This window comes from Rattus rattus, chromosome 11 (assembly GCF_011064425.1).
Source record: "Rattus rattus isolate New Zealand chromosome 11, Rrattus_CSIRO_v1, whole genome shotgun sequence".
Lineage (NCBI taxonomy): Eukaryota > Metazoa > Chordata > Mammalia > Rodentia > Muridae > Rattus > Rattus rattus.
Window position 1 is genome coordinate 69,973,876 of NC_046164.1, and position 14,701 is coordinate 69,988,576.

Here is a 14,701-nt window from a genome sequence, read left to right on the forward strand (position 1 = left end):
CCACCAGAGTTCCAAACCTGAACCCTTTCTGTGTTAACCCAAGATACAGCTTAAAACAAAAAACAAAAAAAAAAAACAAAACAAAAAAAAAACAAAACAAAAAAAAACAGCCAAAAAAAGCACTGACTCCCCCAAATGTCCCCTACTCTTGTCCTCCATGTCCTTCCCCGTTGGAGACCCTTTCGGGCCATCCTCACCAGATGACTCTTCTGCCTGTCCCTCCTAGGCCCAAACTGTGCTGGTGCCTGTATCAGAACCCTAGGTTCCTCGAGCACCAGGCTATCTCCAGGTCTGGCCACGCCCCCAACAGGCAGGCTGTGCCTCATTCTGTTCATTGGATTCTCTCTAGGGCTTCAGGTGGAAAGAGACTAGGCAGGTGCACAAAGACTTCCGAACAGAAACCGCGCGGAGGGGAAGTGTCTGGGATGTGTCCCAAAGACGGAGCTGAGATAGCTCCTCCTGTCTTTAATGGCAAAAAACATCTCCCACCGCGCTTCTTGCGTGATTTTAAGAGTTGGGCGGTGCGTAAGTGCGCAGATGAGACGGAGTAGCTCCAGTTCGGCCGCAGGTCCCGGCTTTCTCAGCGCTTCGTCTCCTTAGAGAAGCCCAGGAGCCCGACTGGTGAGCTCTAAAGGTTGCAGCCCCAAAGTGAAAACGCCTTGGGATCATTGCTCTCTGCCAGAGGTGGGCAGGGCGGAGCCAGAGACCGAAAAATGGGCCGTCATATGGGCGGGGCCTGCGGTGGGCGGGATCGGACGAAGAAGGGAGGCGAGGCCTGGAGAGGGCCTATTTGGTGGGCGGGGCTGCAGGTGGGCGGGCCTACAGGATCCAGGCCTGTCAGTCTGCTAGCTCTGCAGAGGAAGATGGCGCCTCATAGAGACAGGGTCTCTACGCTGCCCCGGCTCCAACTGCTAGTGCTGTTGTTGCTGCCGCTGCTGCTTGTGCCCCAGCCCATCGCAGGTCATGGCGGCAAGTACTCGCGGGAGAAGAATGAGCCCGAGATGGCCGCCAAGCGTGAGTCCGGGGAGGAGTTCCGCATGGAGAAGCTGAACCAGCTATGGGAGAAGGCCAAGCGGGTGAGCGGTGCCGGGGAGATGCGCGGGGATTGGGGTGAGGAGTTGCGAAGGAAAGCAGGCCCCTGATCAAGAAGCCGCTGGGACGGGGGACAGCCTACGCTTCGTACTGCCTCCCTTTAAGTGTCAGTTGGATCATCTTGACCTCACTTGTAATAAGAGATCCAGAAACCTAAAAGGAACTTGGTGCTGGTTGTAAGGGGCTGTGGTGCCTTTAGTGCAGTTGGGGACCCCAAAGAATGAGTGATATCCACCCTTCCTAGCTGTGCACACCTTTACCCAAAAATCCAATTTTTCAAAGAGCCAATTATTCAGGTGGAGATAGCTGAGTGCTCTCTATGTGGGGGCCTGGCTTGCAAGTCTTTTATCTGTATTTACCCCCATGAAAGAAGAAAAGCAGGTGACCTGAGATGAGACAATGCAGAAACTGCAGAAGCCCCAGTGGCTAGTGGAACTGGTTAATTAGGTAAAGCATTTCCCAAGGGGGTTGGAATTCCTTAGTACAGGTAGACCCTACACAAGACCTGTGGAATGCAGAAGTCTGAGTTAGCAGCCATGCTAATCTCTCTTCCTTTTGGAAAGAGATATCCAGAGTCTGAGGGGTGGCCTGGAACTTGAGTCCCTTTCCTAATTACAATGGTAGACCAGTACTTGGGCTTTTGTTTAGGTATTTACTCATAAACAGACTGTCAGAGCCACAGTATCTTCCTGGCTAGATTAAAGAGGGTCACCCTTTAGCCCTCCAGCTTAAACATTCCTGAGTTTGGGAGGAGAGTAAATAATTTGCAAACTAAGAGTGAGCTTTTAAAAAAAAAAAAGGTGGAGAACTTTGGCCCTGGAGGACTAGGATGGAGAAGTACTTGAGAAGTTGGCTTCTAGGAAAGGGGAGTGGTAGCTCACAGACAGCCCCACAGTTTAGTGCCCAGCCAGTATCTTTGAGAGGCTGCTGCAAGCGGGGGACAGTGTGCAGTGTCCAGCCTCAGTTTTCTGGAGAAAGGGGCCAAGAGCACAGCCGGGAGTGGATGTGTGAAGCGTATCAAAGCGGTGGGAACCATCTAGAGTAAAAGACGTGCTGTCCCTGACAGCTGTTTCCAGGTACCCACTGTGATGAGTGTGCCTCTCCTGGGATTACCCAATAAGATGAGAATAGGGCCAGGACGACATTAGCAGATATTGTCAAAGACTGTGTTGAGGAAACATAATCTGGTGTCCATAGATCCTGAGATCCCTTTTGCTCAGAAGGTGGCCCCAAGACCTTCACACGCATGTCCAAGTGACTTTCTCAGACCTACTGTGGCAGGTCACCAGTCCTCACTCTGTGCCTTCATGGTCCCTGGGTCCTCTGCCATATCCACTGATCTGTGGCAGCATCAGATTATATTTCTCCTGATCGTCCATGGTTCCGTATCACTGTTAGGGTGGCTGCTCTCATCCTGTCTAAGCCTTGGGCTGCATGTCCTTCCAGCCTCTAGCCCTAAAGTTCTGCAGGGGATGTGTGGTCACTTTTCCTGCTGAGCGGAGGGGACATTCTTCCAGTGGCTTCGTGTCTACTCCCTCACTTCCACGGAGCTTCATCCTTGAAGTCATAGGTTGAGTTTTGCTGCTTTTCCTTCTAGACATGGAGGCTTCCAGCTAGGTCCTACCTGCTAAGTCACCTCAGCTCAGGGGGAGAGCACCAAGTTCTTATCTTTCATGTAAACGGGTAAACGTGTGGGATGGGCCTTCTGTCCCTCAGGGTAAGGCAGTTATCAGCGGAATCGGCTCCCACCCCTACTGCTTCAGGTAGATAAGGTGCTTATCTAGGCCTTTCCTGGGTTGTAGCCTCTTGGTTCTCTGTGTCCTTCCTTCACCATCCAGGGGAGGCTTTATCCTTTAAACAGTCTGTTTCTTTGTTTTCCAAACACAAATTAACCACAGTGAATGGAATGTAGGTTATCAGGTATGAGTTGGGGGGCGGGGGGGGGGGAGCCATTTACCTTGCCTAATTCCCAATCCACCTTTAGAAGAACTGAGGTCTGTCTTGATACTCCAGGGAGCGGAGTATCACAGTCGGGTATGGGAGAGCTCTGCAAAGGCATGGAACCCACCTCCATCAGTGAGATTGGGCAATTTGAGATTGTGGGGGGGAGGGGACATTGCTTCCACACCCGTCTAACCCTTCATGCCCTTACTCTGGGATTACCCAGTTCCTGTTTCATAGCCATGCTTAAGACAATGAGTTGTGAGCCATTCAGTGGGGAACTTGACTCAGCGATTTGACGCGCCTAGTATGTTGCAAGATGAAGACTCCTGGTCAATGTGGGGAGCAAAGGACTCTCCTCAGAGTTGGGGTGGGGAAACCTCTGCAGGTTACCATGTACTCTCCGAGACCCAGTTTCATCCCCTTGGACAGAGCATCTTCGGGATGCAGGAGCTGGTTCTCTGGTTCCCTGGGAGCACGTCCTTCTGACTGATGGATTGAATTTGAGATAGGATCTCTGTGGTAGAATGCCTACTATGTATGCACAAGGCCCTGGATCTGGTCCTAGTACCTCAGGGGAAAAAAATGTAAGATTAGATTGGCAAGTTTTTGTAAATTTAATCTTCTACTATGATACTTTTTTTTCTTCTCCCTACTTCTTGAAAATTACTCCTTTCCTCACGAGAGTCCAGCCCTTCCCTGGTGTATCCTTTACCTGGTCCGCAGCTCTGGGTGTCAGAGTCAGGAAGGTGTAAGAGGCCGCAGGAAGCTACTGACAGCCCTGGGCTTCCTCCTGGGCCTGGGATTTCTAGACTGTGTCTCAGGCTAGGCTCCTGACATAGGGCATCAGTCTTTGCAGTATTCGTATGTCTTGTGAGTGACTTCCAGCCCTGTCCACTCTGAACTCCCAGTCCCCCCTCCCCAGGTCAGACTTGTCGCCCATGGTGTGTCACACAGTGGCTTATCCCATGTCCGCTCCTTTCTCCTCGGACAGCTGCATCTGTCTCCTGTGAGGCTGGCCGAGCTGCATTCTGACCTGAAGATACAAGAAAGGGACGAACTCAACTGGAAGAAGCTGAAGGTGGAAGGCTTAGACGAGGATGGGGAGAAAGAAGCAAAACTGGTCCACAATCTCAATGGTACCTTCTTATTCTCATGTCGGGTGCAGCCACCAGTCCCCAGGCCAAGTTGGGGGAGCAGGGGAGGGACATTGTGACAGCAAGTGTAGCCTGTGAGGTGGCTCACCTAAGGACAGTTGCCCTGGGTTGCACTCAAAGTTCCTGTGCTGCTTTATGAATGTTGGGAGGGAGTCAGGGCTAAGGACTTGGTACATTGGTGCCCAGGCAGCCAAAGGCTCTCGAGCTGTTTGGCCAGGAAGGAGACATAGAATGCTGTCGGCCAGATGAGGGGAGTAGGTCCGATCTCAGAATGAACGGACTGTGCTGGCAAGGCGGGTTGTGAGCATTTCCTTGTGTGGACACTGAAGATGGGCAGAGTCTCACATGCTCCATGCATTGCACATGCTCAGTGCACACATGGATCCTTAGGTCTAGAGGATGGGCGTGTGCTCCACTTGGATTCTCCTCACGTCCTCCTCACACCCTCAGCCCACAGTCAGGCATCATGTGCCACCTGTGGCATTCAGGACATAACCCATAAATTGACCACCAACCCTTCTGCATGCCCTGGGCAGTGGGGTTCTATCCCAACTCTGCCACCCACTGGCTGACCAGCGGCACGTTTGACCCCCCGTCACCCGCTTACCTCCACTCCTTGTGCTAACACGCTGCTTTCCACATGACATGGGCACGCCCTGCTTCTCGTGGTAGTTCCAAACTGAGTGTCATGCCCCCCATGAGGTACCACTGGCATACAGGGTGGGTGATGGGAGTTAATGCTGGTATAAGCAACTGAACTGTAGCCAGGGTTCATACAGGAAGCTTCCTCAGAACTAGTCCTCAGTGCTGTGACAGGAGTCGTCCTTTATAGAGACCCTTCCTCAGGCTTGGTGCTGAATGTGGAGCTGGCCCCCCAGGGGAGGAGGCCAGGAAGAGAATTGGTGACCACCATCCTCTGCCTAGCCAGTGTTTTAGGTGGACTTTAGCTTCTTCCAGCTTGACAGGGTCTGGCCTGCATAGAGCAAGGTTTTCTGTTTGAGTGATGCTTCCTCCTCACCGGGGCCGATGGCCCCGCAGCAGACCTAACAGGATTAAGAGCTGACACATGAAGTTGACTCTTCTGAGCACTTGGTGGAGCTCTTGCTGCTGGAGATGGATGCTTGCTGATGCTGGCCACCTTCTGGGTGTGGTCCCTGTGGGCCCTCCCTTCACTGCTCAAGTCATTGTCAATACTGGCCCTACATCTGGGGGACCGAAATTCAGAGTCCAGACCCAGAACCTGGTTGTAAGAAACTGATGCTGCTGGTAATCATATGAAGGATTGGGCCCCTAGCTATACCAGCTCTGTCCCAGGCCAGGCCAGATCCTTAAAGCCTAGTCTCATGGGAGGTGCCTCAACTAGACGCTCAGTTCCTGTGCAAAACCCCTAGATTCAGTCCTGTGGGGCAGCTGTTCAGGGACATGCCCACTGTCATCCTCAGGGCTACCTCGCTCCTGGGCCTGGGTCTGGATACTGCAGGGAACTATGTGAGATGTTCAGCTCTCTGGGATTCTATTTCATACAGTGATTAGCACTCCAGGATCCAGAGTCTTGCTTGGTCTTAACTGAACAGTCTTGAGCCATTCGCCTATGGGCCCAAGTCTGATGGAGTTTGTGTTCTCTTCTTCCCAAGCTCTCCTCCTACCCCGACCCAGCTCAGGCATTGGGGCTGCCTAGGTTGGGGGTGACAGTGATAGCCCTTTTCCTTGGTAGCAAGCAATGAGCAGGCTTAGGCTGGGCGGGAAAGCTGCAGAGGCAGCGCCAGCAAACTGGTTTTACTGTGTTGCCCGGGCTGCTCCCAAACTCCAAGACTCAAGCGTTCCTCCTGCTTAAGCCTCCCAAGGATCATAGATTATAGGCTCAAGCCGCTGCCCGCTTTTAAAATAGCTTTGTAAGATCTAAATTAGATCTAATGGAGTCCAGATCAAGTCACAGTGTGTGCACCCACAGACACCTCCTGATCTGTCAGTAGAAGTGGCTTTCTGTGGTCATCAGGAATGCTACAGCCCAGTCTGGGAACACGTGTGGGGCAGTAGGAATGCATGCCTCGCAGCACATTATCCCAACTCCGGGGATAGAGGGGTGTTCAAGCTTCCAGGGAGAATGAGGCACCATCGTTCTTAGGCAGGAGAAAAGGGTAGCCATCCCCTAAAGACAGGTGCAAACTAAGCAGCAGGGACACTTGCAGGGTTAGCTATGACTGAAAGCGGAGCCCACCAGAAGGGACGGTGTGGGGAGGCTGCATTGTGAGCTGAGTGGCCCCTCATCTACTAGGGCATGGAGACTACAGTGCCTTGTGGAACTGCCCAATGAGAGTTGTTGGATAAAGGCCCCAAGAAAAGGCTGCAGAACAGAGGGTCAGAGCTTGGATATGACAAAGTAACACAATAGAAGTTCTGTACCCTTTCTAGAGAGGACAGCGTCACAGGTGAGGGACAGATTCCTAGCAGATAAGCAGAAGTTAGGAGACTCAATGCCCTTAAGAGCAGGGATCAAGCAAGCCCTCTCACCAAGCAGGTATGGGTATACACGTGGCACGTGGCATACAAGTTCCAAGGTAGCCTGCCTGGCAGGGGCATGGTAGTTACAGAACAGTCACTTTTGAAGTCAACTGGCAGGTTTGCCCATGATGTGTTGGTGACAAAAGGTGCCAAGATCTCCAGAGTGGAAGGGCTGTGGGCCTAGAGCCTGAACACCTCAGAGGCTAGGCCTCTCCTAGCCATCCCCCTGCCACCCAAGAGACTGTTCAGTCCTGTTTGTTGATGTTGGTTTGGTTCGATGTGGGTTTGGTTTTTTTGTTTGTTTGGTTGGTTGGTTTTTTGTCTTTTTGTTTTCTACTGGGGTTTGGCGTATGCCAGAAGTGGGAGCATCAAGATACAGTCCAAACGTCAGCCCACACCCTCACTGCCCATGAGCTCCTTATTCAGGGGGACTGAAGCAGGGAGCGTCTGTGGAAGGTCCCAGGATGCCTTGCAAGCCCCTGGCCTTGAGCACCTAAGCTGCTGCATGTCCTTCCAGGTCTTGAGTAGCCACTCATGAGAGGGCTGAAAGGAATCTTCTAGACAATGAGAAGCAGACTCGCAGGCTCCTGTGGCAGGAGACAGCATCCAATAAAAATCAATGTCCCCTCTCTAGTCATCCTGGCCAGGTACGGACTGGATGGGAGGAAGGACACCCAGACGGTGCACAGCAACGCCCTCAATGAAGACACCCAGGATGAGCTGGGGGACCCCAGGTTGGAAAAGCTGTGGCACAAGGTACCACTTGCCATTTCCCCCCTTCTGAAACTTGTGCTGACCTGTGGAGAGCTACAGTGTGGGACTGGGATGCTCTGTCTCTGCTGTCAACCTTGCTGCCTCTCCTGCACCAGCTCAGGCTGCTGGCTGAGACATGATCTGTGTGCATATTGTCCTTCCCGTGAAGCCCGAGCTGTCCTGGTTGGTTGCTCTTGCTCAGCAGAGCTGCTCCCAGCTGTCAGGACTCCAGTCTTGGATGTGATCTTCACGGTGTGTGGCTGTCACACAGGTGTCAGGTCAGGTAGCTGTGTTTTCTTTGTCTGGCCTGTGGTCCTGCCTCTAGGCTTGGGAAAGGGCCATCAGCTGTGTGCAGATGTTGGCGTGGGTTTCTTGATACTGTGATTGGGAAAGTGGGCAGGACTGGGTCTGGCCCATCTTTGCTCTGTGGTGAGAGCCTAAGCAGAGAGCACAGGTGTGGGGTGGGCATGGCATGGCAGTGGTTCAGAACCACAGGCTTCCTTGGTCCAGCTCCTGGGATAGCCTGTCTGGGTTACACTGATCCGGTCCCTGCTGGACCATCAAGATGACCCTGCTGTTGTCAATATCTACGCAGCAGATACGGAAGAGTTACGCAGATGTAGGCACCTTCCTCAGAGTCCTTCCCTTTTCTTCTCTGGCCAGCACTGCCAAATCTGGGGACATCAAGGAAAAGAGACACTGCGCATCAGGAGCTTCCAAATTGATTTTTCTTTTCCTGGTGCACACCCCTAGCAGAGGGTCACAAGACTTGCAGGAGAACAGCCCCAAGCTCTCTGCCCTGGAGCAGGGATGCAGCCGATAGGCGGCTGAACTCCTTGGGGTGTGCTGATGACGGGACAGACATGGTCAGCCCAGGCTGTTTCCTCTTAGGCAAAGACATCAGGGAAATTCTCCAGTGAAGAACTGGACAAGCTGTGGCGAGAGTTTCTGCACTACAAAGAGAAGATCCACGAGTACAACGTGCTGCTAGACTCACTGAGCAGAGCTGAAGGTCCGTCCATGCCCGCGTGCTCTGGGCACCGTGGAGCACGGTTGCCTAGGGTTGTGGGGAGGCAAGGGGGACACTTCTTGTGTTTCCACCCATGTTCATGAATGCATATGGGTTCTGTATCCAATGTGACGTCAGTACAGATTACCTCTGAGGTGACTGAGGTCCCCTGATGGAGCAGGCCACCCCTCTAACGTAAGCCAGCCACCCTGAGTTCTGACTAGTGTGACCTTGCTAAGTAGGGGACCTGAGAAAGTTGGAGCCGTTAGGGACCATGGAGGACCCCTGGGCAGGCCTTTGGGTACAGACGCTGAGACATCCACACTTAGGTGTTTGTTTGAGAAAGCACAGCCATCAGCTAGCTCCGAGGGCTGCAGAGGTACGGCTCATGGGTGGCCCCTGGGATGGCGGTTCTTGTCAAACACTCCGTGTCTTGTCCCACAGAAGGTTATGAGAACCTTCTCAGCCCCTCTGACATGACCCACATCAAGAGCGACACCCTGGCCAGCAAGCACAGTGAACTGAAGGACAGACTGCGTAGTATCAACCAGGGCCTAGACCGCCTGAGGAAGGTCAGCCACCAGGGCTACGGCCCCGCCACTGGTAAGCCCTGGGGACAGGTGCATGGACCCAGGAGTACCTAGGAGACTTGTCACCCTCAGTCACTGTCCTGGGCCCCACTTCCTGAGCTGCAGTATCTGGGCCAGGAGCTGGAGAGATGGCGCGGTGATTCAGAGTACTGGTCTATTGCAGGCAACCCCGGTTCTATCCCCAGCACCCCCATACATAGCAGCTCACAGCTATCAGTAGCTCCAGTCCCAAGTGATCCAGTGCCCTCTAATGGCCTCGGTGGGCATTGTATGCCTGTGGTACACATACCTGCTGGCAAAACGTTCATGCACATAAAGTAAAGGTTAATTTTTAAAAAGATGCTCTGGGCTGGCTAAAGTCCCGTCACCAAAATTATTTTGAAGTAGTCGCACGCAGAGTGGCCCTCCGTCCAGGCTGCCTTCTCAGCCTTGGTGATCTCACACAGAACTGTCTCTGAATCCTCTTGCCAGTGGAGGCCAGCTTTGCCACTGATCCCAAACTGGCCCATGGCCCTTGTATCAGCTTCTGCTGCAAGCGATAGGGCCAAGTTCACTGTCCATCGGCAGCTTGGGGGTGGTGGCACCTAGTTTTGTGTCCAGCAGTGGACAAAGTTCTACATGCACAGCCTTATACAGCGTGGGCCCAGGCAGAACCCCCTTCTATGAGGCCCCTGCAAGGCCTTGCAGGCATGGTGTGCTCTTGTGGGGGCTGGACTCCAGGACTGCTGGAAAGTCATTGCTCCCTCTCCAGAGACTGCTTGCTATGGAGACGACCAATCTATCATACAGGCCAGCTCTGAGGAATCACTGTTGTTGGGTTAATGGGGCTAGACAAGGGAGTCTGGCCATGGTCAATGTGTTGGCTGTCACCTGTTTCTCTAACCACCCTCCTGCCCTCCATGGGCCATCTCCTGGGGAGCTACATCCAAACTGTCCCTTGGCTTCTCCCATGGGCCTGCCTGAGCCATGCTACCTACCCAGACAGACAGCCCTTGCTCTCTTGCAGAGTTTGAAGAGCCCCGAGTGATAGATCTGTGGGACCTGGCTCAGTCTGCCAACTTCACCGAGAAGGAACTGGAGTCGTTCAGGGTAAGGAAATTGGGAGGTAAAGCTGTATCACCTTCTATTGTATTTCCAATGGGATCGGGTTCTCTGTTCCTTTTCCTCATCCCACAATGCCTTTGTGCTTTTGTCCTGACTCTTTTCCTTCCTACCCTGGCCTCTGCAGTCCTTGTTATCCTGTCAGTCAAGTGGTAGCAGGTGGGCACACGCCACTCACGCCAGCGGTCTCCGGGCCTCCTGTGTGTAGTAGCATGGTGGGGTGGTCTGCCCAGTTCCATGCTGTGAGGTACTGAGAGGGATATGTGACCACACACCTGACCAGGTGTGCCGTGCGGGCAGAGCTCCAGGAAGCTGATGAGTGGATGATAGGTGGAATATCTTCTGAAAAGGATTGTTGAGTTACTTGCTATTTAGGGTAGGATAGGACAGGCTTGAGACCTGTATGGTTTGAGGTTCCCAAGTCATCCAAGGCTTCTCCTGTGTGTCTGTGCCCAAGTTGCCCCAGAGGTGGCATTTCTGGAGGTTACCACTGACCTCCCAGTGATCACTGGACCCATAGGTAAAAGGGAGCAGGCAGGGAAGGTTCCAGCAGCAGACAGCCTGTGAGAAGCAAAGGAGTCCTAAGGGCAGGGGCAGTGAGGTAGACATGAGGCCATCCATCCTCATGGGGATTTAGCCTTTGTGGCCTTGGGAAGAGACCTTAGAGCCCCAAATCCAGACTGCCTCAGTTGTGATCTCCTGACGGTGAAAATGGTGTAACCACTTGGAGTCAATGGGAAAGAAGGTATCTAGGGATGGGAGTTCAGAGCTCCCTGCTGCTACCAGGTTCTGGTGGAGCGTTCCTGTTTAGAGACTCTTAGCAGTAAGTATGTGCCAGTTCTCAGTGTGCAGCCTGGGCGCTGCCAGCAGCGGTCAGTACCATCTCTGGACGAGAGACAGGCACCTCAGGGCTCTGTGCTGGGGGAGACTAAGTTCCGGATGCCTTCTAGGAGGAGCTTAAGCACTTCGAGGCCAAAATCGAAAAGCACAACCACTACCAGAAGCAGCTGGAGATTTCCCACCAGAAGCTGAAGCACGTGGAGAGCATCGGTGACCCCGAGCACATCAGCCGCAACAAGGAGAAGTACGTCCTGCTGGAGGAGAAGACCAAGGAGCTGGGCTACAAGGTGGGGCAATGCCATCCTTACCCCTCTGTCCTTGCACCCAGTCCTGTTCAGCTTACGCTTGGGCCTTAGACACATGACTTCCTGACTCAAGGAAACACAGATGCAGTCCATTGGAACCGCGAGTGGCCGGGTACTTGGCATGGGGTACTGGGCATGGGAGATGCTGGCACTGCCAGCACACATCATGCCTGTATACAACACATAAGATGTACATGCCTGTAGGCATGAAAGGCAGCAAGCATCTGGACAGGGAGCCTCTGGACAGGGAGCTGTTTCCTGGGCTGCCGAGGTATGGGCTTGCATCCCACACTGGGATGTGGCACAGGTGACCTGCAGAGGCACTGGGGTCACCAGGAGCCCTCTAGGGAATAACCTCTTTCTTAGCTGAAGCAGACCAATTCGGACAAGCAAAGGCACACCAGCTGTGTGACCACTGCCCACAGAGCCGGGAAGCCCCGAGGACCCAGCACACCTTGCCTCTGGAAGGATCTGGGGCTGTGGCCAGCATGGGAGATTCCCTCCTATACCTTCCTAAGTTTGAGCACAGGATGTTAACGATGCAAAAATAAGTAAACTCTGAGAAGTGGAGTAGAGTTAGAACAGCAGGAGCCTAAATCCCTGGGGCTCAAAGGCCATTGATGTGGTTACCCTAGGATTTGGGGGTTTTCACAGGGCTGAAATTCAAGCACATTTGTGGCTGCCCCTGGCCACCAAGAGACTTGTTGCAAAGAAGGGCCCTGTGAATCTGGTCAATAAACGAGGGAGCCAGGACCACGTGGTATGCTCTGCCAGCGACTGACGCCAAACCACGGGTCTCATATGAAGGGTAGTGCTAGCAGCTGTTACTTTGTGAGAACTCACAAAAACCTGCAGATCAAGCCTGGTCCGCGTCTGATAGGGTCCCATATGGTTCTTTGTACCCTTGTGGTATTAAGGGGTCAGAACTGGGGTTCTCTGTGACCCACTGTGGGCATCCACCACTGTGAGGAAGAATCAGCGTTTCCACAGGTCACCATGGGTCTCCACAGTGTCTTTTGGGGTGATCTGCTTCTGGCTGTGTATTTTGTAGTATCCCTTCAGTTTTTGAGTCTGCACTGAGATGTCCTTAATTATGACATGTCCTGGATGGCTGTGTAGTGGGAGATGAACCAGAGTGTTTTTAACTAATTTTCAGCTGGCTTGCCATGGTGTCCCCCACTGACAGGTGTCCCCTTATCCAGGTGAAGAAGCATCTGCAGGACCTGTCCAGCAGGGTCTCAAGGGCTCGGCACAATGAGCTCTGAGACCAGAAGCCACCGGCAGTAGCCTAGAGAGGCTCTTGAAGACACTGGGAACTGTCAGCTTGTCATCAGCTCACATGCTGGTGTGGCTGTCCACAGTGGCAAGGAGAAATACCGATCTGATCCTGCTGCGGCTGGCAAGGACTAATTTTCTTTCAAGCAAGTGTAGCTGTCACCGCCCTAGTTGAGGGCCTTGGGTACATCTACCAATGAGATATGACCGGTCTCCATGCTGCAGCAAAAGTTTACATTGAAATTATATAAATCTGTCACTGGAAATGTTATGTACAGAGTCCTTAAATACATGGCAGGGTTTTGAGCCATCTAGTCCTTGCCTGGTATCTCGAGGGATGGGTCCACTTGAGCCAAAGGTAGCACCGTGGCAAATTACAAAAAACAGATGAAAGGCGGAATTACCCCTTGTAGTTGATATAGATGACTGGTCTACCCCCTGGAAGCATTGCCCTCCCCCCACTTCACTCACCCCCTCTCTCCCCAGGGATCTGATCCCAGATAGTTTTAAATCAAGAGATTTCAGGACAAAGATAGCAGAGGTGAAAGCCTTCAAGTCTTGTCGGGCAAACATTTTCTGCCTCCCCAAAGACCCCAGTTGGTTTCCATATCAGATTTAGTATCTGATCTCTCACACAGAGTAGCCAAAAGTTTGTCTGACCCCAGCAACTGATCCTTCAAGATCATGGCGTTTATTAGCTGCTGGATCTTGGCTCAAAACTCTGCCTATGAGGAGTACGCAGTCAGCCATGTCTGTAGGAATAGCAAAGCTGCAAAGACACTCGGTGAATAAAATGCTCACCCAGCATTAGGTCTCCAGCTGGGATCTGCAGAGCCGTGTGAATGCCTTGCTGTGATTACTTACCTGTAGTCCCAGCACTTAGAGGAAGGACAGCAGGGCAAGCTGGGTAGCTATCCCAGCCAAATAAGCAAAAGGAGCATGACGGGAGAAGGCACATCATTCTGATGTGTGCACACACTCACATGTATGTATACCTATACACAAGGGAACACTCACACACACTCATGGGCAAAACCCCCAGGACATCATGCAAGAAGCCCGTGGGTTAAGGACAGCAGCAGCATAGAGCAGCAGGCAGTGTGGTTCCCTCACCCACGCTGTCTGCCACCATCCAGGCCAGCTGGGAGATGTAAGTATCTTCCCAGAGCCCTCAGCAGTGTCTGAGGCCCAGAGAAATTCTTGTTGCTAGGGTCTCGGCTCTGCCTTCCTGGTTCACCCAACACATATACTCGGGTACCCACCAAGGCCTCCCGCGCCACCCAGCCCAGGGGACTGGGCTCACCATTGGGCCCTAGACATCAGGCTCAGAGTCAAGTGCAGGAGGAGCGCCTGGCTATCCGTGCATCTTCACCAATGTTTGCGTCCCTAGAGCCAGAGGCCGCGACTGCATCCTAGGGCTTAGAAATAGACATGATGACGTAAAATGTGTTTGTGCCAGTACACAGCCCAGCGAACCCTCTCAGTGTGAGTGACATAGAGCCCACAGCTGAGTTAGGGAGCGGGTGTGACCTGTGTACGAGCTGCCTGCTGGGGCTGACTTCAGTCATGGGGGCCACCCTGACCCTGCAGACTTCCCTGGGTGAGTGTGACTTCTACGGCAAGGGAGCCTCAAGCTATAAACCTAGATGAGGTTCTGGCTCGTCACCTAGCAAAGGTGGCAAGATCCTCAGGTTGGCAGGTCAAGGTCTTTGCTTAAGCCTAACTTCAATCCATATGGTGAAGGAGAACAGGTTCGTGCAGCTGTCCTCTGATCACATGTGCTGCGGCATGCGAGTTAACACAATGAAATAAAATGTCTTCTAAAGCATTCTTTCTGGGGAAATGACCTGTGTTCTATTTTTCCAACCCAAAGGTAAGGTCCTATGAGCCCAGGATGGGAAAATTTGACATCAGAAAGGAGCCTCAGGTTGGTGGGTAGATGGCATTGATACTGGATGACCTGTGGTGAGAGAGACAGAGACGCAGGGATCTCGGTGGCACTTGTAGACTCGAGAGAGGCATCAAGGTTGAGAAAAGAGTGTCTTCATAGTAAAAGGAACTGGAGCCACTTGGCTCACTGGGGGACGATTAAGTCCCCTTGCATCAGACACAATGCAAAATGGGTCATAGGCTAAG

At 52.8% G+C, this 14,701-nt stretch overlaps 1 protein-coding gene across 1 annotated transcript; it reads left to right on the forward strand.

Annotated features, from left to right (window-relative positions):
* The first annotated feature begins 821 nt into the window (after nt 1–821).
* Nucleotides 822–14,393, forward strand: Lrpap1 (LDL receptor related protein associated protein 1). The gene is made up of 8 exons (XM_032916239.1): nt 822–1,076; nt 4,028–4,172; nt 7,327–7,448; nt 8,337–8,457; nt 8,899–9,057; nt 10,051–10,133; nt 11,096–11,272; nt 12,493–14,393. The coding sequence occupies exons 1-8, from the start codon at nt 864–866 to the stop codon at nt 12,553–12,555; spliced, it is 1,083 nt and encodes a 360-aa protein (XP_032772130.1). The 5' UTR covers nt 822–863; the 3' UTR covers nt 12,556–14,393.
* The last annotated feature ends 308 nt before the right edge of the window (nt 14,394–14,701 follow it).